The sequence below is a fragment of the Electrophorus electricus genome, chromosome 25, assembly GCF_013358815.1.
Source record: "Electrophorus electricus isolate fEleEle1 chromosome 25, fEleEle1.pri, whole genome shotgun sequence".
In the NCBI taxonomy this organism is placed as follows: Eukaryota; Metazoa; Chordata; class Actinopteri; order Gymnotiformes; family Gymnotidae; genus Electrophorus; species Electrophorus electricus.
In genome coordinates, this window is record NC_049559.1 from 1,001,174 (window position 1) to 1,024,996 (window position 23,823).

The 23,823-nt window shown below is 45.3% G+C and overlaps 1 protein-coding gene across 10 annotated transcripts in view; it reads right to left on the reverse strand.

Moving 5' to 3' along the window:
* Positions 1 to 23,823, reverse strand: part of clasp1a (cytoplasmic linker associated protein 1a) — a 55,881-nt gene that overhangs the window by 14,480 nt on the left and 17,578 nt on the right. For 4 of the 10 annotated variants that reach the window (XM_035522775.1, XM_035522781.1, XM_035522780.1 and 1 more), the window contains exons 8-30: positions 21,664 to 21,734; positions 15,043 to 15,189; positions 14,477 to 14,553; positions 14,297 to 14,389; positions 14,002 to 14,147; positions 13,218 to 13,353; positions 12,437 to 12,507; positions 12,244 to 12,303; positions 11,614 to 11,691; positions 11,278 to 11,445; positions 9,464 to 9,510; positions 9,182 to 9,352; positions 8,465 to 8,488; positions 7,518 to 7,625; positions 6,259 to 6,285; positions 5,460 to 5,615; positions 2,482 to 2,585; positions 2,226 to 2,249; positions 1,240 to 1,484; positions 783 to 846; positions 572 to 574; positions 258 to 421; positions 79 to 157 (exon numbers count right to left, since the gene is read on the reverse strand). In XM_035522775.1, coding sequence (XP_035378668.1) covers positions 79 to 157; positions 258 to 421; positions 572 to 574; positions 783 to 846; positions 1,240 to 1,484; positions 2,226 to 2,249; positions 2,482 to 2,585; positions 5,460 to 5,615; positions 6,259 to 6,285; positions 7,518 to 7,625; positions 8,465 to 8,488; positions 9,182 to 9,352; positions 9,464 to 9,510; positions 11,278 to 11,445; positions 11,614 to 11,691; positions 12,244 to 12,303; positions 12,437 to 12,507; positions 13,218 to 13,353; positions 14,002 to 14,147; positions 14,297 to 14,389; positions 14,477 to 14,553; positions 15,043 to 15,189; positions 21,664 to 21,734 — 2,263 coding nt within the window. The other 6 variants (XM_035522782.1, XM_035522776.1, XM_035522784.1 and 3 more) reach the window with 5 other exon arrangements.

The window sequence follows — 23,823 nt, forward strand, 5'->3', positions numbered from 1 at the left end:
TGAGCACAGCTTGAACAATGAACACCCACTAAATAAATACATGCTGTAATAAACACAGGATTAGAGCTGGACGCTCACCTTCAAGTTGGGAGTTTGGGTTTGATCCACAATGAATCTCATAAGAATGTTAAATTGCTGGTCGAATGGAAAAGACTCCCTACAAAAACAGAAAGGCAATATTGACATGCATATGGAAAGAACAGCGTCAAACAGAACGGCGTGGTGTATAAATAAAAAGCAGGGGAGAAGATTCCAACCGAGTGACATCCAAAGCCTTCTGGACTTTAGCCTGAACTGAGCCCAGGAGATCAGCACCCATCTTCTTCAGGAGCTGAGTTAGCAGGACAAAAAGCCAGTCTTGCAGGTCCTCTCTGTGAGCAGTGACAAAGTCTACCAGAGTCTCCAGGAACATGCTGAACACCTGAGGCAGCAAATGCACTTTCAAAACATGACCAGACATGGTATACACAAATAGTTAACATTAGGCCGCGAACAGGAGAGAGATGAAGGATACGAGTACCCTCCTTCAAATCATTTACAAACAGTGAGAAACCATGCAAGCTTCACTTACTCTCTGTTATTAATATCCACACCAAGGCAGAACATGCAAATAACAAAAAACACACCATTAGTGGGCACAAACAAATTTGCAAATGTTCACAAGGCCGGTTAAATGTAGTTGGTTTATATTCATTTAAAAACAACTTTAAAGACGACATTTCTTTGACCTTTAGCAAAATTGGTAAACACCAGGGCAGCACACCCAAGTCCCTGCTTGTTACCTTGCTGTGAGGATCTGCAAACATCCTGGTGAAGATCTCACATAATCGCTTCAGCTCTACTCGACTGAAACAGATGTACAAAACGGGGGATTTATTAAATGAGTAAATGAGCAGCTAATTCCAGTCACTACAGTGGACCTGATTGCAGAGCCTGTCTTCAAGAAAGAGATCTTAAATAGTTCTGCCTGCTCTGACAGGCTGTTTCCAGAGCTATTTAGAGCAAGCAGCAGGATTCAACTGAGGTCATACAAAAACCCCACACAAGAATAAAAACGTGGTAGTGGAATCCCTAGGACGTACCTTTAATTATCGACTGTCGCAACTTACGGGTGAGACGCAATATTGAGTAAAAGTATTGACTGTAGCTTTAAATTGGTGTGCAAAAACTAAACCCAAGGCTTGAGATTATCTGCTGAACACTTGCACCATGCCTTAGGGCAGCGAGTCTCCGGCCTACCTGAGGACACGCTGGCTCTTGAGAAGATTCTGTAGACCCAGCAGCCCTTCCTTCCTCTCGGCCCAGTTGGAGCTGGCGCAGTGGTTCAGCACCTCCGCCACATCCTCGGTCTGCCGCAGGTAGTGCGGGGTGGCACCGTTGCGCGAGCCATACGAGCGCTCGGAGCAGGCGCTGGAGGCGTCGCTGTTGGCGTCGTCGTCCGAGTACATGCCCGGAGACTCGTAGCGGCGCCTCGGGGGCTTGCGCTGAGGGAGCAGGAAAGGTTACACCGGCGTGGGGGGTAAAATGGTACGGCCTCCTCGTGGAGTTAGGACTGAGAATTTATTCAAAAGCTTCATCATGCATAACTATTACACGTATATATGTTTTTTAATCTTGCCATGGGAAGCCATGCAGGACTTGGAAATGATGCAGAAAGTTTTCACAATAAATGATCATTCGCAGCATTAAGACCATTATGGCTATAATGTTAAAGACTGGGATATTGTAAGATATTTATAACGCTAAATGCTGAAGGGCAGGTCACCCAGGTATTGTATTTCCAACAGCCCAGCAGTGCATAGAACACGGTGTCTCACAAAAGACTGGAACAATTATATCCACGCAAGAAAGAAAAGCAAAACCTTAACATGAGAACTTGTTTTTAACCTGTCTGGGTATGGAGGTCTCACCCATGAGATGCTACACCAGGATCATATTTTAATGGTAATGGATTCACTAAAGACATTTAATATATTTAATTTAACTAAAATACTTGAGGTCTTAATGGGATCTCAGCAATAGTAACTTCATGGATAAATATGTAATACTTCCAATCGCTTGTGCTGACACTGCAGGAGATAGAGTTGGTGAACACTGTATGAATGAGATGAGCACGTTAACCATCTTAAATGAAGAGAACATGGAAAACCTCTTACAGCCTGGCCTCTCTCACACACAGATGATATGATTAGTGCATAGGATGTCAAAAAAAAATCAACAACTACCTTATTCCTGGAGTCTCCCAACAGCTGAAGATATTCCCAGACAAAAAAGAAAGAGCAAAGAGACAAACATTTCAAAGGGGACACCGCTGAAGGCAAAAGCGTCATTCAGGAGACAGAACGGAGGGAAATGGAAAACCGATGTGGATTTTACTGGGGAAGCGAATTCCAGTGGAATATGCAGTGATCTATGAACAGAGCCTTCAAGACAAGCATCAACACGCGTCAGTCAAGCTGGGAGCTTTGGCACAGATCTTACCAGTGCGTCGGCGACGGCAGCCTCCACCTCTGTTCCTGTGTTCAGCACTCTCATGGCGTTGACCGAGGCAGAGATGCGAGCCTGGTGGACAAGCCCGAACCGATCTGAGGACAGGGGGTGAGAAGAACAAAGGCCGGGTTAGGACGATCGCCCACAGAGCGCAAACCAGCCTCTACTTACCTCGTGCGTCGGCGACTTTAAGGAACGGTGAAAGAAAGGGTTAGGACTAGTGGAGCTCGCTGTGAACCCCAGGACGGCGTTTGACGACACGGGGGACAAAAAATTGCACTAGGAATGTACAGAAGCTGGAAAGACGTCGTCATCCATCCACCAACAAAAATCACAAACAATCATTGGCAATGAAAAGAACCCAGCAAATAAGGCGGGGAAAAGGAAGCCCTAAAACCCAAACAGACGTCCAGCAGAGACAGGCAGTATTTCCACATTTCATAGGCAGTAGCACTTTAGGCCTGTACGCCCTGAGGGCTCGCGACAGCACAAAACAGACCAATTCCAATGACATTCCAACAGCAATCAAAATATTGTCAGAGGCATTACAGTAGATGGCACAAAAACGGCGCAAGACAACTCAAATTAATGATGATTTGCTATGTGCTGCTGATGAAAACCAAGCCAATAAAACACAATGTGGACCAAACATGGCTCTTTAAAAGAAATTGTACAGATGGAGTAGAAAATAAAACTCATTCTCCAATCAGAAGTAGTCACAAGCATGTAATACAAATGAACAAGCAACACAACTTCTAAATGAACATGGCACAACAACAACACAGTAAAAACTTCACACCTCAGATCACATGCTTCAAATGTACCCCTCTGTATTCCCCCGACTAATTAAACATACATTAACGGATCCTAAAAGAGGCGATACGATATGATTTGAGGCGTGCAAGTTTGCGCCTAAGCAGGCAACACTAGGCGGACAGTACGAAGGCATGCCGGTGCTTTGATTCAAGGGAGGTGCTATGCAGGTCACCTGACTGGCCCACGGGGTCGGCCGAGGACAGCGCGCTGGTGGAGCGAGAGTGGCGTCGCGAGGCTGCGAGGAGAGGAAGAGCGTGTGGGGTCGACACCCCAAGGAGGGTTAGTGCCCTACGAAGAACCCAAACAGAGCGCCACCCATGGCAGAAGACACGACATCCCCCATACTCCCTCGCCACCCAAACGGCTACCAAACTACAGGCCGGGGACGCGTGGCAGGGTCGCGACCTCGGTCAGGCGGCGCGCGAGAAGCCACGCTTGCGAGAGCGAGCAGCGATGAGAAAACGCAGCGCAATGAGGTTCACTGCCTTTTCACCTCTGCCTATCCACCACTGCACTCTGAAAGACCAGAACCCTCTAGTTCTAGAAAATTAAAATCACATGGCTGTAGTAAATGAGCCGTTAAAACACGTTTATTAAAAGAGGCAACGGGGGGGGGGGGATTTTCAGATTTTCAGTCCTTCTAAAAGGAAAATAGTAGCAGGGATTATTGTAGAACCCTAGAACACGAATACACGCAAAAACAAAAACAGAGCAGGCAAGAGACAGAAGCCGAGATCACTGTGTGGGATTTGCGGTGGGCATCGTATGACCGGTAAGGTGGAAGCTCCACAGGGAAGGCCCAGGAGGGTGCGTGGGTACTGGGGGGTTCAGAGGTGCTGAAGGAGAGGGGGAAGGCATGCTCCACCAGTCCCCAGTACGGTTTACTCACCCAGCGGAGCGAAGCCGCGAGCGGGGCTGGTGTCGCGGCTGCTCTCGCGACTGGTGTCGCGGCTGCACCCCTGACTCGCGCTGGGCCGGGGAATGCGGCTGCTCCGGGCTAGCGTGCGGTGAGGAGAAGTAGCAGGAAGAAGAGCTTTACCACACATGCTGTTAGAGGACACGGGTAAGGGGCCTTTAGCGTGGCCACAGAGGGGACGGGCCGAGGGCTTAGGGACGGAGTGGTGGAGTTTAACCGTTTAAAGGTTAGACGCTGAAAGAAAATGGCTAAAAAGTATGGACTGCGTTAGTCTGTGAAAACAGCCTCTCGAGAGGCGAACGTCAACATTTTAAACATGAAGCAAATGACAACAACAAAAAAAACCCCACAGCTTGCCTCTGAAGTATCAAAATCTAAACTCTAGACAGCAGTAACTAGAGGAGGAATTGCGCAACATACCCTGCTCAAGACAAATTCCAAAAGTACAAAGAAACATTCATTCACATATAAGCACCGTTTAATGTGCCCATATTAATCTGTGTGAAACTGACATGACTAGGCGTAATAGTGGCTGGTCACATGTTAAAAGAGGCAGCTTTCCCAACACTGTGAGGAAGGATGGACAGACAGAATGACGTCAGCACACAGAGGCAATGCCGATGACAAAATCAGGAGCTCGCTGGTCATCTTTACCATCCTTCAGTTACAGACAAAATCAAAATCACAAGAGCAAGGGAGCAATTAGAAGGCACTGAGTCACACAGACAATAACAGGACCAGAAGCCACACCAGCAGGCTGACCCGAACGCCGAGATGCGTCTGCTTAGGGAAGCATCCCACAGCCCCGTACTCGTGGGGTTTCCCAGCAGTAGGTCATGACGCTACACGCTGTACAACTGGTTCAGAGTGTTCTTAACACACCGCTTACTGTAATATAGCCTACACCATAAACACACAGGAACCCTTCAAAACCACAGCCATGAATCGTTACTGCTGTTGCTTACAAGTTTAGAAGTTCACCCAGGATCTGCTGTATGGTTGTAAACCCTTTTGAACAACAATTTCTGTATGAATTGCTGCAGAAGTATTTGAAGTCACAACAGACAACATGAGCCTCAGACATGGAAAAAAAAAACAAAAAAAACAAAAAAAAACAACCCAACACGCTCACTGTAAGAGAAATCTGATTATACTCTGGGTGTGACCGATGCAGAAATATGAGTGGAGCCACTGTGGAGGTTGCTGGGGGCTGTAAGCTATGAGGCGGGGCTGTTACCTAGGCCCAGTCTGTTGGGGCTGGTCTCTCGACTGCAGCCCTGGCTCCTCGGGACCCTGGTCCGCGGTTCTGCCGGCGTAGCCGCGGCCTTGGCCCGCGGCACTCTGCCGTACGCGTGACCCAGGAGCTTGCCGGGGGAGCTGGAACGGCTGCCGGCTAAAAAGGAAGGAATGGGTGCGACGGTGAGCGTTAGCAACAGTTGGGACTGCTAAGGAATACATCAAGCCTGCCCAGAAATGACAGCTTATATTAGTGAAAGCACAACGTGCTCAAAGCACTGAGAGGATGCTGCGGTTTAATAGAAACACTGTTCCACAGAGCTGCAGACTAGCAGCACTGCCATCTTTACATATGAGCATGCTGTTCTTAGCCGTGTATGTCTACCAGCCTCATGTCCCCATGTCCAGGAAAGGTGCATACTGCATAAACACAATGCCAATACATTGTCCCAACTAGGGGATGATGCATACGCTACTGCGTTTGAGAGCAGAGCTGGAAAAACGCCTATAACACCGTATGGAGATGACATCTCAGCACAAAATACAGTTCACAGATCCATGAAAATACTTGCATGAAATAAATAACCCAGGAAAAAAATAAGTCTTAAAAAAACGTGAAGGGGGGGAAGAATTGTGATAATCAACAGTAATAAGGGAACCACCACGATGAAGGGAAACCGAACAAACACTGGGACTCCACATGCTACACAATGTAAAAAGACAAGCACTGGGTGAGCTCATGCAGGGTTCTGCTCAGGCGGCACTGATGAAGCTTTGCTTGGGTGAACGTGGGGGCTTACCACCAGTGGGGTTAGCTGATCTGGATCCTTGTGTATGCAGGCAAGCCGTAGGACAGGTGAAAAGTAGCCAGTTACAAAAAGACTCTCCACGTAAAGTGTGTTATGAGATTACTGAAAACAGCCAACAGCGAGGGGATATATTTGACCAGTAGGAGGAGCCATACTGCAGGCGTAGAACTTTGCTGGTAGGGGTGTACTGGTACGTGTTTGTGTCCCGATCTGTTACGGTTCGGTGCGCACGGTCTTACGGGTAATATGCAGTAGCGTAGGTGCAAAGGCTGATGAACGTGAAGCAGAAGCAAATTTCACAAGTGCAAATTCCTCCCAGAAACCTTAAACTGGAAGCCATTAGCAAGTTAACAACATGCCATGCTAAGCTTAGCTCAAGCGGACTGGCGTCTGTCGGAGTCAGTCACACTATGGCAAGTGCGAATGACACACAGGAGCTACAAGTCCGCCTGCTTTTTTCAAATCGGCCGTGTGTTCAAAATCAGCCAACACACATTTTGACATCACCCAGATGTGCCAAAGATCAGAGCTGGCGAAGGGATTAAACAAACAAACAAACAAACAAACAAACAAACAAAACAAACCACAGGAGTCCAACTACTGAACCACACTAATCCGGAAAATAATGTTCAGACTTTCTTATTTTTTAAATTTACTTAGTAAAGGTGCCAGTTGGCAGGATGCTAGTTGACGGCATCTTCTGTCCGTCTATAAGCAAATTAGCAAAGGTCTTTTCTTTGTGAGGGTTGGGCATAAGCTTTGAATGTTTAAATATAGCCTGGAACAAACATGCCTCCTAATATACAAGGTAAATTTAGTTATTAATCTATTTATTTTGTACTTTTATGATATAAGAAATGCTTTTCAGTTTTGTAGCCAATTGTGACTATTGCCTTTTGTTTTTGGATGTCCTATGACATGTCAAAGTACATGTTCACTACAGGTTGTACTAACTACCTGAGGGGGACTATACGACACTAAGTGGACCCATCTTCTACTACTGCCCGTTTGAAATGAATGAAAAGAAACCTAGCCTTTTTGCTTTTTACCCTTTATTTTACCAAACATGTGCCAAACCGTAACGCCCAAACCATGGTGTGAACCAAACAATGACGTCTGTGCACTGTTACACCCCTATTTCTGGACATGAAGATGGTGCCTCCTACATATTTGTGACGGTGGCCTGTGGATAAGCGATGCGGTCTGCCGTCGCTGCTTGGGAGATGTGTTTGCGGAGAGGATGCACTTACGCTGAGACTGAGAGACCACTTTAGCTCTGCTCCGGCCACGGCTGTCCGTCACGGTGGTGGCACCTCCCACGGCACTGCCAGAGCTCTGCCGTCTTGTCCTCACACGACCTGTGCATCACATGGGCAGACCAACACAGCGTTAGAAAAACGCAGATGGAGCACAAGAACAGAAGAGGACCAGAAGAGCAAAAATATGGAGAACAAAGGGCTGTAATCTATTTGACAGACATTTAAAAAGCAGGAGAAGGGAGTCATTAACACTCAAGAAACAAAGGATTCTCAAGTTGTTTGCGCTGAAACCATAGGAGTGTGGGTGACATGCTTAGAAAAAATACCACCTTGTCATGTTGGAAATCGTGCATTTGCATAAGTGTTTTACTAGTGTGATAAAAAGTAGTTAAAAATTCTAAACAAAGCACTGACTTTTGTATGTTAAAATGTTTTATCTTTCACGTCATGTAATGGCATCAACTCACAAGTGCCCTGTGAAAGGATGAGGAATTACTGCATGGGGGAACCTTTTTTTTTTTTAAATTAAAAATAAAATAAAATAAAAAAGCCCTTCTCACTCGAATTATCCCTGCAATTACGCATAGTGCACATGGACAATGAAGGCCATTCCATAAAAATACACTAAAATGCTTTGGGCAAAAAAGTAAGCTTTAAAAGATGCGCATGTGGTGCAAATGTGGAATAACAGTACTTACTCATGATAAAACTGGTCATAATGGTACTAACCCTTTAAAAGTCACTGCTATGTCTCTGTAAGAGGGTGGAGTTGGAGATTTAGGTAGATCATGCAAACAAGTCATGCAAAAGGAGGGCCACCACGCAAGTTGCCGTTAACATACAAGAAAGACAACAAGAACAGCCCTGTCTGCAGCCCTCGGAAAGGACCGAGCTGAGACCAATACACATATACACACGAATACACACACAAATCTTACCCTCGGTTTTACCAGCTGCACCATCTTTGGGGCAAAAATAAAAGCGGGGAGTGTGGGGTGAAGAGGAGGAGAGGTAAAGGAGGCAGAGATTAGAGGTAGTTAGGCTGGAGGTAGAGTGTGAGGCAGGATTTGCATGGAAGTGGGGGGGGGGGTAACTGTTTGTAACTGCAAGTAAGGAAGGGAAGCAGGATTGTGTATCCTGTCATGGATTAAAGCACCACAGGACAAGACAAGAAACGTACTAACCGACGCAACGGCCGGAGTAGCTACGAATGCAGTGACACTAAGACAAGACTCCGAGTTTTGCAACGTTTGTTACAAATGACATCAAAAATGAATTCACAGGAATCCATTAATAGCTGCTCACAAGTCAACTAAACTTTTGGGGCGGGCTTCCGCCAAGACCACCAGACACGGCGACAAGGACCTCACTTTTATAATAAAAATGCCATAAACCATGGCTGACGAGTCACAAGTCATCAGTGACTTATTTGTTCCTCATCAGAGCACAGCCTAATGGCATCTGTGGTGGCCATCAGATTCATTAATGGGCTGCCAGGGCCATAAAAGCCAGTGGTTTTTATGGGTCTTTCATTTAAAAATCGCCTAATTAAGGACGAGAGTGGAGGAAACAAACAAAAAAAAAAAAAGATGGGGACTGGGCGACGTCTGGGTGCCTGGAGGCGAGAGCCGAGTGCTGCGTGCAGGAGGGTTTACCCAGTGAGGCGTAGGACCCTGGGGGCAGGGCGGAGGCGGAGCCAAACGGGGAAGGGGAGGGCACAGAGGCCATGCGAGACTTGGCGCTCGCGGCGGCGTTCACGTCGACGTCGCTGCGTGAGCGCTGGAGGGAGCCGGGGGTTGAAGGTGCTCTGGAACTCACCACCTTACCTGAGGTGCAGAGACAGAGGAGGCCAGTCAGACGCCTGCAAAAACCTGCGGACAAAACTTTTAGAGAAATGGCACGGTATGTGCATGAACAGCTAAACACGAGGTGCTTACTTCTGGCCATGCCGCTTCCCACGACGCTCTTCACCGACAAGGGCCGACTACGGAAACAAGAGAAACAGGTCAGTCGCTCCAGCCTGAAGACGTAAAGCCGTCACAGCTCAACAGCTCCAACCACCTCACCCTGTAGTATCAAAGTGGTCTCTGAGCATGCACCACTGCAGCGGGAGATGGCATACTGGTGCCAGCACAGAACACTTCAAATGTTACGACAATCCATCTTTCTCCAGTTGCAATTTAAAAGCAACTTGGCCAACCTGGATAGTGAGAATTTAAGATGTTATGTTTGCTGTTGGCTATCCTATTGTAATTGATTAAGCCAACAACGTTTTTCACCAGTATTGACTCCTAACATGCAAGCCTACCACCGATTTATTTTTCATAAACTCATATGCTCATCATCTCCTCATATTATATATGAATCTAGGAAGTCGTTATACTCAAAGCTGACAAGATTATGCATAAGACGTGCTACGTTTTGTGCCGTCATCACAGGCAACACATCAATATGAGCATGGTGACACACATCCAGAAAATCTTTTTTAAAATAAGCCACCACACCACAGAGAGAGACCAAAAATGTGTTGGCTAAACTAAAACCTCAAAGATTTGTATGAAAACAGCACCAAGGGAAATGCCCCCAAATAATTAGTTTGTTTATTGAAATGTGAAGGTCTCTGGGAGACAGACATCGACTCTGTGCCATAAGACAAGCCTACTTTGCAAAACTTGAATGCACCGTTTTCCTACGTTGCAGCTGGTTCCATCTACTCGGTGCGAAGGCCCTGGGCTGAACCTCTACTGCCACTGAAGCAACCGCTGAGCCACCTTTGCTGCGTAAAGGCGTCTAAACGTAGTCGTTTCTCACAGATAAATGTCCACGATTTACTCAGTCACAAAACCACCGGGAGAGGGAGAGCGGACAAGGAGTCCGACGGCACAGACGAGGAGCGGAGAGCCTTTCCCGCAGCAGCGTGAGGGGCGTTTACGGACACGTTAACGCAAACAAACAAACAAAAAACGGCTGCTGTGGCAACGAGACACAAATGATTCAACTGGAAAAGGAGCAGAAGTCAGACGCTGGCAACGCAGTCGCTAGTTTGTGTTGAAAGCTGAAATCTTGCTAAAACCACGCAGGACTCCTCTCAACCAAAGACCGGTGATGTGAGCCAACAATTCCCAAAATATCTGCAATAATCAACTATCAAGGAAACACGAGGCCAAACCAATATCCGCTTTGCATGCGTTTGGGGACAAACGTGCTCACTAGTTTTGGAAAGAGCCGTCATGGTGATGGAGATTAGTGCTCCAATTTAGTTGCTTCTGGAGAAGAGCCGGGGGTGAGAACGCTAGAGCAGTCACACCGGCATTCGAGGGATGACGCGGGCAAATCAATGATCTCACTCTCTCTAAACAGATAAGGCAACTGCTGGGATGGTGGAGATGAGATCATTGCCTAATATTCAGCGAAGGATCATTAAACTGGAAAACACACCAATCAATCATGACACACGTTCCCTTTGCTGAGGCTGACAAATCTATTACGCAAGAGCAAACAGAGATTAGTGCCACTCTAATGGCCCCCTGATGCATCAAAGTGAAAAATTACGTTTTAAAAAGATTGAAGCTGTGTTCAGTATACTTCAGCAATAGCAAGTTAATTAAGGGTCCTTGTCAGCAAAAGCGTCAGGGGGGGACAGTAACATCATCTCCAGCCTAATGTCAAACACGCAAAGAATGCACCGCCTATGCACCCGTCGATCTCCACGGAGCGCTACGGGGAGCGTGCGCGTGCGCGTGCGTCTCACTTGAGGCTCTCCTGTGAGCTGGAAGAGGAGCGATCGGACTGAGGCAGCGACACTATACTGTCAGAACTCTTCAGGTGAGACTGGAGAGCCTTCTGATAGCTCGACTCCAGCGCCTGGAACAGGTGCTCCGCCTCTCGGCTGTAGTGACCGTGGAATCCCCAGTAACACCTGCACACAGCGCGTCAACATCAAACTTCGTGGCTCACCGATACTGAAATGCAGGTGCACGTTCAAAAATGGCTTTTTAAGCAAAAAAAGAAATGAAACAGCCCAATGAACTTCTCTTAACTAACAATTCTAACATGCAACAAAATTATTTTGGGTTTTCAAACTTACTTTCTGGCTATGGACCTGGCCTCTGAGTCCGCATCATGGATCCCCTTCTTGATGGTCTCGGTGAGGACGGCGATATGCCTGGGATAGTACGGAAACATGGTCAAGTGTGCCTCAAAGCCACTGCCAACCGCCGCTGACGGCAGCGTCTGCTCACTATCCCACAGTTAATTTTATTTATTTTTATTTTTTTTAAAAATCAACAAGCAGGAACCCGAAGTCTTTGAAAAACCCCTTGGCTCCAGCACCACACCATCCCCAACTCCCAGTAAACAGCAAGGGCAGTCCCAAGGGAAAGGAGAGAGGTGGAGCCTGGCGCTCCTTATAAAAGGAGTTCTGGGGAACATCGCCATGGCAACAGCATGGGTGCACGGTCGCTACTCACTCCGGGCTCATCAATTAAACCCCACGAAAAGAATAATCAGTCGCCCGTTCAGCCAAGACGAGACAAGCAACGCAGACTAAAGTTAAATGTCACATAAGCTGCGGCTCATGTGAGAAACACATGAAGGTGCACGTTACCTACAGACACAGGAAGCAGATGGGTTTTCAGCCACTTGGAGCAGAACCTGAATAAAACTTAAATGCCTCAATGTGGATAATTTATACAATTAATTGTCTTTCTGAACTCACCTCTCTAATGTATTTGTCTGCCATTCTTGTAGCAACAAGTCTAAAAATTCATAACAGCGCCTGAAGAAGAAAGGTTTTACATTTTTAAAAATATACCCAAAAAAAGCCCCCCACAGCCAGTAGCTATGTTGAACAGAAGAGATCGGTTAATTCTGAAAATGTTTTACTGAATGTACAAGTACATCTGGCTCACCTGCGAACAGCCACCGACTTGGATGTGCAGTTACTGGTGATGATGGGGATGAGACGTGAATAGTGTGTGCACTGCAGACAAGAACAAAGAGCTCCATCAGCCCAGAGGTGCAGGGCGCTCACCGGTGGTGAACCAGGAATGGTTTACGGTCGTGGTTGTAGTTCTTTGTTTAGGTTCTGCTGCATGGCAAAGGGGTACCCCCCCCGATATTTCCATCTGACTATGGCTCATTTATGATCTTGGGCTTTTTAAATTGAAATTTATTTATATGAAAATCTATGGGATCTTTGTATTCACTTTCAATATGATTCATGTGTGAAATAGTGATCATGCAATTATCATCATCTATAAATTTAATATATTATTACTTTTATCCTGTCATAGAAGTGCTGAATTAAACAGTGTAATTTCACTAAACTGAGTTTTCTAATATTAACTGTTGGCATATCCTTCATGGGACATTTTTTAACATACAGTATATTGGATTGTCCTGAAAATGCGCTTCTCTGTTTAGCAATCTGTTTAGCAATTTACCCAAGACTGATAGGAGAAAAATCTGATAAAATAAAAACCATAAACCATCAACTATTCTGAAGCGAGGTTCTTCATAAACCTTTAAAAACCACAACCTGTCCACCACCATTTCACTGCGCGTTATCCACCATTTCACTGCGCGTTATCCACCATTTCACTGCGCGTTATCCACCATTTCACTGCGTGTTATACTGTGTATGACTATGTATGTGACGAATAAACCGAACTTGAACTTGAACTCACTCACCCGTAAGATGAGACGGATGGCAGCCACTCCTGACGTGGCCATGATCTTCGCGCTGTTGGGCACGAGATTGAGCAATGTGGGCATGACGGTCTCTGCTCCATGGTCAAATCTGTTACCCAACACTGAGGACAGGTGCCTGAGGTAGCACAGAGACAGCTCACCGGTGAGCCCATCAACAGTCCAGGGGCTCACCGGTGAGCCCATCAACAGTCCAGGGGCTCACCGGTGAGCCCATCAACAGTCCAGGAGAGCGAAAGGAAAAATAAATAAATAAATAAATAGAAGTGGGCTGAGTATAGGTTTGCGTTAAAATGCATCAGGCAGACATTTGGATGGCAGTAAAACATGAAGCATGTTTACATATCCATTACCCTACCGCTCTTTTAAATGTAAATCTACTCTGCGTTTTGCTCAGTTCAGTCTCACCTCATTAGAAATACATTAAGATTAAAATTAATTACAGACCTGCATCGGAACATGTGCCGTCACAGCAATTCATAAATTTGAGACCCAACACAAGTCTCAATATTAAACTTGTCTGATATGACAAAACTTTTAAAAGCACAGGAACAGAAATGATGGAATGCATTACAGAAGATGAGAGCTGCTGACAGCAATTTTTGAAAAATGACCGTTTCTGAATCCAACATGGGCTTATTTTTCTTCAGATATCAAAAACTTCAAGATTTATTCTTTTTTTTTTATCATATTGCTCAAGGTAATAAAATATCAGTAAAAACACTGCAAGGTGTCAAATCCTGACTGGTAAGGCTGGGCTTCGTACCCAAGGGTGACGCATGCCTCCCGGACCACCTGAGACCGCAGGTCCTTTGCAGACTGCTTGAAGGCAGCTTCCATAAGTCTGAGCTGTTGAAGGAAACCCTCGTGTTCCACAGCTCCAGCCAGGATCAGCGATCGCACCTTCTTCAGCTAGCGAAAAATGAAACAAAACACTTTGCTGCCAACAACTTTATCTGTAGTACAAAAGGAACATCGGCAACACTCCCAAACACAGACACGCCTAAAAAGTGTCTCTGCCAAGACCTGCAGAACAAAGTGCGTCAGACAGCATCACTTACTGCAGCTACTCTGTGCTCCCAGTCGTGTTTGTCGTCCAGCAACACCTCGCGAATCTTAGTCATGGAGTCTTCCAAATCCCTACTGGAGTAGATCTGTCCACCACAAACAACAAGAACAATAAAAAGAGAGAAAAAACAAACAAACAAACAAAAAAAAAAAACGATTTGCACAAACCATACCTGCACAGCAGGGACATCTTCAAAAGCCTTGATGAAGTCCTCCTCATCCACAGCCCCTGCACTGGTCCCCTCCTTCCCTGTTGGAGAGTTGCTTGGACTAAGTTGTTCCCACAGTGAACCATGCCAAGTGCCCCACTTGACGTCTATTTATATTTTCTACGGCTCAATTTGAACCTAGAATTAAAACTTCAGATTTGATTAAAAATTTCATTCCTAAGAGGTATAATGGGCAATAGACATAACAGGAAGTTCACACAGTTCAGAAGAGAAACGGTGGTCCCCCCTAACCACTGCTCACACTGGATGACATTTTCTTTTGTCAGAAACCACCTATTTATTCTGACCTCTGACCAAACCCTTCATGTCTAGCCCAAAATATCCTCAACGCAAATCCAGGGAAGTACAACTGCACTCTGAATGCTGAACTAAGGAATCTTTTAAGCATCACCCACTGCACAAACAGATGGATTAACTCGCACAAAACCATAGTGGCTCATGACCGTAACTCCAAGCCCTAGACGACCGTTCAGCCAAGGCTGTGGCGAGCGAGAGGGTGCGAGGCCTACCTGGAGCCCGGGGCCCGGAAGCAGAGCTGGGGCGTCTCATGGAGCCCACGTTCCCCCCTCGCCTGCTGCTGCTGGAGAAGCCCTTGGAGGAAGAGGAAGACGAGGACCGGCCACCGTCCACAGAGTCCTCATCATCAAAGTTCTTATCTGCGGAGAACAGACAACAGCTAATCAGCGTGGTGCTAAAAACACCGTTCACCATTTACAGACAAGCTGCGGTTTAGCCAGAGGAGAAATTAGTTCTGTAGTTTAAAAAAAAAAAACAACAACCCTAAAATGTTAAAAGCAATCTGGATTCTCATAAAATAAAATATTCAGCTGACCACCAACATCAAAGCACTCGAGTACAAAACTGTTCCGACACCAGGAGCCATTTCACAAAGAGCAGCAAACTATGACATTAGCCAAAACCAAGGCGTGAGAGAAGGGTGCGAGGAGAGCATCTTACAGGCACAGAGCTTTCTGCACACCAACTTCCGTAGCATGCTTTCAGTCAGGCTCTCTCCCTGCTCTAGCTTGACATCACCGACAAAAGATCTCCCCTCCTCTCCAGTCTGCGGTCGTGCGCGTGCGCTAGTCAAACTAAATACTGCGAGAGGGCTGTGATGAGGCAAGTCGTCAATAACAAACAATCCCAGCTCTCCAGGTGCGGTAAGACTGGGGTAGGCTCGTGAACACACAGTGACAAAAGCCGTAGGGACATCCCACTCCTGCCCAGTATCAACCCCGAGGCTCTGAGGTCACCCTTATTTGCATGTCCACCTGATCTGTGCTCTGTGGCCAAGCTCCAGAAGCCGCTGGGAGTGGCAAAGCTTCCTGACTGCTAGATCAACATCTGAAGGAGAGGGCCGCAACGGTCACTCGTTACTGACTACTCCAAAGAGAAACACTGCTAAACATGTGACCAGACTGTGTTTGTAATAGCTCTGCTGAAGTAGAACATTCTATAAACAACATGAAGACCAGGTCGCTACTGACTTGTCATATTTAGACAGTTCTTAAAATTAGCTTCTAAATGAACAAATTAAGTGATCCATGTGAACTGAGTAAACCTAGTCTGAAACGGGCAAGGCGATATATTAAAGGCCGAGATGATGTATGTGCGTGGAATTTAATGACAGAATCCAATTTTCCACACCAAAGGTCATTTTGATGAGACACCTTAAAAAGATCAAACATCACAAAGTATTTAGCATTCTGACCAAATCAGCCATTGATCAACGGGTGACAAGCTTTAGGCTGATTAACGTGAGAAGTCACTGAAGGGAAACAGACTACCACTGGGATCCCTAGGATGAGATCCAATCAAACTGCTCTCTGTGCGTTACACTGGCCATTAAGAAACAGACGATGGTGCAAGCCACACGATGATTACTAAATCGGCACCAGTTGTCTTGCTGACATGGTTTTTTTGATTACCACAGTCTAAGCCTCTGTCATGACCTCTGCTCTTCATAGCAGGATCTAAAGAAAACAAAATGTTAGAGTACGTTTTATCACAAGGCCAAACCAAACATAAGTGATTCTTTTTCCTGCATCAAAGGCATTGTATACAGAAAATAAATGGTAGGAATTGATTACAAATGGCATTAGTTGTCCATGAAGATATGCTATGCACATGCATGCCACCTACTACTGGTAAGAGAGGTGAAAGCACAAAGTCTTACTTTGTGCATGCAATGATGCATATACAGAAAATATTCTGCAGTGAAATGATGCAAGATAAAGCATTTCCATTTTCACTTGGTTAGAAATCTACATCCCCTATGCATACATCCTGGTCCCGTTACAGCAGGCAAGGAAGGACGAAGGGAAGAGACATTAGCCAAAACAGGAAGAAGCCAGGAGATAGGGTTATCCTGCAATCCCACACATACAGTGCCTCCCATAAACACATCAGCACAAATATTAGGAGCACAACATTCAGAATCATTCAGTTGTTCTCACCCAACAAACGAAAGGCATGCAGCACAAAGAAAGTGACCCCTTCAGCGCAAGTGAAACGATCCTTTTATTACAAATATGTAAACTTTGAAGATTTTTGTGGACAATATCGTGCTTTTTTGAGTGGTATCTTACTTTGTACAGACGTCCGACATCCATGTCGGATATCGGCTATACAGACTTGGATATCTATACAGAGTAGCCCACTTCTAGCTCTTGGTAGCTCTCCATCAGGTTGCCTGACAATGCTTCTGCATGTAGTCATCCTTTTCTGAGTCTCAGCATAACCGCAACCTCGTTGATCCCTTCATCACTCCATTCTGAACCTTCTTTGTATGCCATCTTTCAAATCCGCTGAGCCCTGTTCGGGGATTTTTTTTTTAAACCCTTTTTATTACCCTGCATTTCTACTTAAGAGGAGATGATGATGGCTCCCATTTTGATGTAATATTTACTTATTCTCTGAACAATTCAAAAGGTATCTTACCAAGTCTCAGAAACATTCTTTAAGTATATAAATATAAATATGCAGAGATCACCAAATTTAGCTGCACCTATATAATTTAGACACATCTTTTTCCAACATACAACAGAGTAAGATACAGCCACAGCACCACACAACTACATTGAAAATTGACACGAAAATATTTCAGCAGAGCAGAGATGCATTTATTAGGCCTCAAGAACCCAGATAACGTGCCCATAACTCACCACTCCCACCGTTAGTGAAATGTCTGTTATTTGCGCTAAGACCTCAACTTCACCTGAGCTATGACAATACGCTCTCTCCACGTGCACCCTACAGTGAACACAAAAGACATGTGCGATCTGTGCTTGTTCAATTCCCACTGTTGCAAGGGGTAGTGTCAGTTAGTGCAGCATTCTGCACTGTAGCGATGAACGAACCCTGCACTGTAGCGATGAACAGTCTGAAGGATTTCAGTTTTAAAGGGCTTTAGAAAAATTCATAAGCTTTCAGCTCCCCGTCAAGAACAGGTTTTTAATCCGGGTTACTGAAGAGTCTTCCAATAAACCCTATACAATGAAAATCCTGAGCAATCTTACAACATTTGAGATTGTGCAGATTATTTATAAAATGAATTCAGGCCAAAGAATAAACAAGGGTGAAACAGGAAACAACACTAGAAGCAAAGTCAGAAAGGACTGAGGGGGTGTTCATAACACCGTGTGCACCAGCTGGGCCTGCCACCTGTCAGTGAAAGGCATCCTGAGTTCCAGAAGGATGCCCGTGTTGAAATGAGTGATCTGAAACACACTCCTGATACCCAGGACTTTTCCAGTAAGAAAGGTCATATCAATCCCACCGAGGCTATTACCAGAACATTTTGATATTTTTTAAAAGTTGGTAAAGCTTTGTTTTTTGATCAAGACAAAATACAAGTTGGGTCCAAAACAGCTGTCAGACATTATATGGTCTAACGTTTCCAGCCCCTTAACAATCGGTGATAATTAGGTGTCGATACAATTCAGTGCAATCTAAACTGCATTTCCAGCCATACGGTTCTGAGCTAAGTGGAAGAGAATAAGGGCAGCCACCTCCCGTCAGCTGGAAGGTAACCAGGAAGAGCAGCAGAGTCGGACGGCAACGGTCCCTTTAATCAACCCGTTCTAAACCCGCGCGGGTCACAGAATGGATGCTAGCTGCTAAAACCAGCAGTAGGAATGTGAATGCAGTAGGTTGGAATGAGGTGTGTCTGGACTTTGAAGCCAACATGGCAAGTGTTAAAAAGGGTGTATGGGTCAAAACATGAAGAAACAAAAGGAGCAAGCAGGCTCTCACAACTCTGGGCTGGCCAGAACTTGAATTCACACATTACAGAAATAAAAGAATTAAATGCTGATTAAAAGACACGGCTCAAAAACAGACTCGTTATCTCACATCTCTGTTATCCAACCTTAGCTGAGAACATTGCTCACAATCTGCCATTTTGGTCAGTGTCCTCTGGTCTTTTTATCGGCTTGGTAGCCAAGAGGACGGGAGCAATTCATTATAAAAGCATTCTAAAAGCCTAGAAAACAGTGCCATCATTTTTAGGTCAGATTAGCCACCCTGTATTGTAATCTTATCTGCACTGGAGCTCTGCCTGAAACGGATGCACTACAGCTGTGATGTGCCCCCTTCACACACCGTTGTGGGGGGTTATGTGCCCTCACCGTTTGCCAGTGCAACCAGAACACTGGCATGAACAAGGAAAGAATGCATGCACATACCTGAAAAACCATCCATGTTTCCAGTTCCTGTGGTACATCTCTGGATGTACAGTTGCACAGTACCAGCCAAAGGACAGAGCCAGATAAAGCAAACCAAATGACCGGTCGCCCAGCTCTGACCAGGACGCTGGCTCCTCAGCAACGACGGCAGCAAACGGCTCCTCCTTCTCGCCTGGCCGCCGCTGACCGCCCGTCACCATCCCGAAAATGCTAGCGCGTCATATGGGGTCACTGAGGGGCAAATTCCTTAGGGCTGACAGACGCGTCCCCGTTAACTCAGGCCGCAGTGGACCGTTACTCAGCACCGTGGGAAGTGAAGCACCTCCAGCAGAGAACGCGGCATAAAGAAATTTGATAATGTTTTACAACCTGCAGTGAGAGCAGCTTTCTGCTTTATATTTCAGTTTAGTTGGTCTCATAAAACGGACGATTCGAGTTTAGAGCAAGATAAATATAAAACTAGCACTTGGACAAATAAGCTAAAAGGCCCATTAACAATCAAGGAAATCAGCACTTCAGCACGTCCGAGTGTCATGGACTGAACAAGAAGAGCCGGCCAGGAGTGTTTCTCAAAAGCTACACAAATCGGAGCAGGATAAAAGCTCAGACTGAAAAACGAGCGAAAGAACAACGGCAAAGAAAAGCAGGCGGCGGAGACGCGTCTCTTAGCAGGACTTGCCATTCCTCCATGTGAAATAATGCAGGCCACAGCATACCTTCAATAAAAATCCAGAGAGCATCTCAACACTGACTTCATGACATACACATAACCTTCCAGTCTCCCGCACACACAGCCCAAGAACACGGGCATCAAACATTAAAAACATGAGCCCTGACGCCGCGCATTTTGTCCCGGATAATTAAAGAGCGTGTTCGGTTCAAATCCTTACCTTCCCCTTTTGTCATAACGAAACGAGAGAGAGAGAGAGAGAGAGAGAGAGAGAGAGAGAGAGAGAGAGAGACTTTCTCTTTCCCTCACTCTCTATTTCCACTCCCCCCTCCCCCACCCACCCACCTTCCTTCCTACTGTCCTAGTCTTGTGACTGCACCCAAGACAAAAGCCACCACACTCCAACTAAAGGCTGGAGCCACCGATACGTGTGCCAGAATGAATTTCACGTAAACAGTAATTAAACAAAAAGGTCTGCTCTCCATGTGCGTTCGCCTGTCCTTTAAATCACAGTGCTGGAGGGGGCAGATATAGACCGCGTCGGTGAGTAGACCACCACTCACTCCTTTACAGGGCACAAGATGTGCAGATGCCCCACACTAGGACAGCAGACTTAGAGGTGCAGGGTGTATATAATGCCTCCGTACCTGCAATTGAAACACACATGCTTCTATATAAAATCACTGAACTTTTTTTCACAACTTGTAAAGCTAAAACCATAGCTTTGCATGTAAAAATAAGGCAGGGAGTTTTGCAACAGCACTTCAGTAAACATGCACGTCTTGCATTTATCGTGGTCTGGAAGCGGTGTGCGCTTCAGGTTTAGGCTCGCTTGGCAAAACAAGAGAACGAAGATCCTCCACAGGGACTGTGACACAAAACTGGTCTCTGGGCAACGGAGACACAAGAGATGCAAACAGAGCGGCTCTACTGGAAGTCGCTCATTACAGTGGAGTGCTTAGTACTTCCAGCTATTTATCTTCACAGCAAAGAAGTGTGAGTGTGGAGCAGCGGGGCTTGGCACAGGTTGAGCACCTATGCTGCCAGGCAATAGGCTTAGGCTGGTCATATTCTATAATAAAGGCAGTGATGAGGTCTAATAAATACTGCCATAAGCTTCTGATCAACAGCTTTATAGCCTATTGCCCGACAGCCAAAGATACGAATCATTCAGCTATCCTTTTCAAATTAAAGGGGCAAGATGCACAAGTGACATGAAATTAAGAAGCAAACTTTTATAAACATGGTTTGCTTGTTAATGTCACCATTATACTGCCACATATTGACTTCATGACTGCTGATCTCTTGCATGCCAGCCTCCAGAGCAGGCCCATAGCCACGGCACACGGCGGAGACGAGTGAACGAGCACGCACACATGCACACACACGCGCACCCCTGTAGGAAAGTAGAAGGACCTTGGATCCTGGAAACAGTGGCAGCACTAAAATGTGAAAGAGAAAGGGCACGATAGTGTGAGAAGGTGTGTGAGTGTGAGAGAGAAAGAAAGTGATACAGAGAGAGAGAGAGAGAGAGAGAAGCCTGTCTGACATTAAGATACACTGTGATTATCTTCCTCTCGACTGGAAATTATAGGTACTTTTTAGCTTTCAGAATCAACACATGCTTCAACACTACATTGCTAAAATAATGCTTTCAGCCTGAAACCCCTTCAGACACAAGCCATATGGAACTAAAAATCTAAATTCGTGGTTTAATGCAGTCAAGAATGTTGACAGAAAGCCAGGAATTGTCGAGTCCCTCCCGACTAGCTTACCTGAGCATGAAGAGAGGATCATGTTCCCAGATCTTTGGACTTCATCAAATTTGCTGAAAATTACATTCAACCTGCAAAGCAACAACAAATAAAAAAAAAAGAGTCGTTTACATACAATAATTCCTCACTCTTCAATTATGAAATGGTGCACAGAGGAAAGAATCCAACCCAAAAAGGACACATTTTTGAAAATACTTCACTGTCGTGTCAAAGAAAGGGAGAAATGGACTACGGCACAGGCTTATTGCAGAAACATACGAAAACAGTCTAGAAGACTGTCCATTTGCTTTCTATGTATAGTACAAAAGCTCCTATGTGTTACCTCGTTGACCAAAGAACAAAAAACAAGTATTTGCCATTTCATTGGTTATACAACTTGTAGAAGTGGAAAAAAAAAGAAAAAGAAAAACATTACATGCAAAACAATGGACAAGATGGGCAGTTGTAAGAATCTAGTAAGAATCAGCCCAAGGTTTGCTGAAGCCCAGAAGTCCTGGTGGAAAAATATTAACTGGCACACAAGACTTTCTTCCCCCAAAACCTTTGAAAAAATCAATTCAAACAGTGGCATGCCTGAAGGAAAATGTCCCAATCTAAACAAGACGCGCAACAGCCAATACAGAACCTACGTGCATCTGTACATTACAGCATACCCTTGACTGTGTGCACCCTAGAAAGTAGGTTGTTTCTTCCTCTGATGCGTTCTAAAGCATTCCTGCCATTCCATGCCCTTAGAACAAGGCTGATGCACAGCAAGTCCTGCCTGCCTGGGTGAGTCAGACATATTTTCTAGTGAACATGAGAGCAGGACATGTCAGTCCTTCTAAAACTCTGAGCTTTTCTTCATGTTCTGCTGCAAAGCTGGATGGAAAACATCTTTGATCTACTGTGTAAAGATGGTTTTAAATTATTAGAAGGGTCAGACAGCAGAAAGGGAATTTTCCTACATGAGACATTTGACGGAAGTGAAATTCTGAAATTCGTTCAGATCATGTTCTTTATACCAAGCTTATATTCTGCTATAACCCACAAAATTGCTTATGGTAGGCTTAAAAATCAGCAACAATATATTAATGATAATTTCTGATTAACAATCAACAATTACAATTAAAGACTAACGATTAGAGTCCTTAACAGCACCCATTTCACCAAGAATTCATTTCCACAAGTTTAAGTTTGATTGGCCATACGAAGGCAACATTTTTCACCTATAGCCACGTTAGCCCGATAACTGGGGCTATGATAACACTATTCCTGCGTACACAAAAATACAATTTTGAGGGTAAATTATCTAAAGCTGCGTAATTGGATCCTCCCATGCCTCTTCTCACAAAAGGACGGCAGAGAGATAGTAAGGATAGAAGAACGGCATAAAATACGCAAAGCTGAACGACGCGATATACAGCGTGTACCTTATGCAGAAATATGGTGCTGTCACAGAACGAGGACATGGAATTTAGTGATGGAACCTAGTCAAGCTGTCCACCCAATCAAAAATATTGTTAAAGAAAATACTATTTGAAAAGTGAATGTTAAATATACATTTGTTAATAAATGATGGCCTCCATTTGTTCCAAGCCTCTGAATAAATCACCCTTTTTTAAATAAAAGTGGGAGGGAACAGCCATGTTCCTCTACCTTCTATTGCTATGTGCCCCTGCAAGACACATCTGCATAGCTACTCTGGTAGGATTAACTCTGCATTTATCATTTGGCCCTACCAAGCTGTTCAGTAGTCAGCTACAAGCGACAAAAAACCAGCGCATGCAACTCAGGATCTGAAGAAAACAGGTGTGAGGGCTTCTCTTCTCTTTCAAGTTACTCATTTTGCGTCACCTGGTGCTTTTACTCTAAATGCAAATTACACACCAGGACCATTCGGTTACTAAACCCCAACACGCTGTAAAGCATTTCTTTTTGCCCATCGAAACCTTCGCAAACTACCTGTGGGTCCACAAAACGTCTTATGAAGCATCAGCCTCCCTTGGCAACGCAGCAGGAACTTGAAGCAGCAGTGCTGCCACTGTGACAGGCTGTTACCAACAGCAAGGCTAGCAGGAAAAAGCACGCACTGCTGGAGTTAAACCCTCTCTGGTGTGTGCAACAGGGAATTAGAAGGTCAACACAGAACGCTATAATGCTGCTAATGCAATCGCTCAT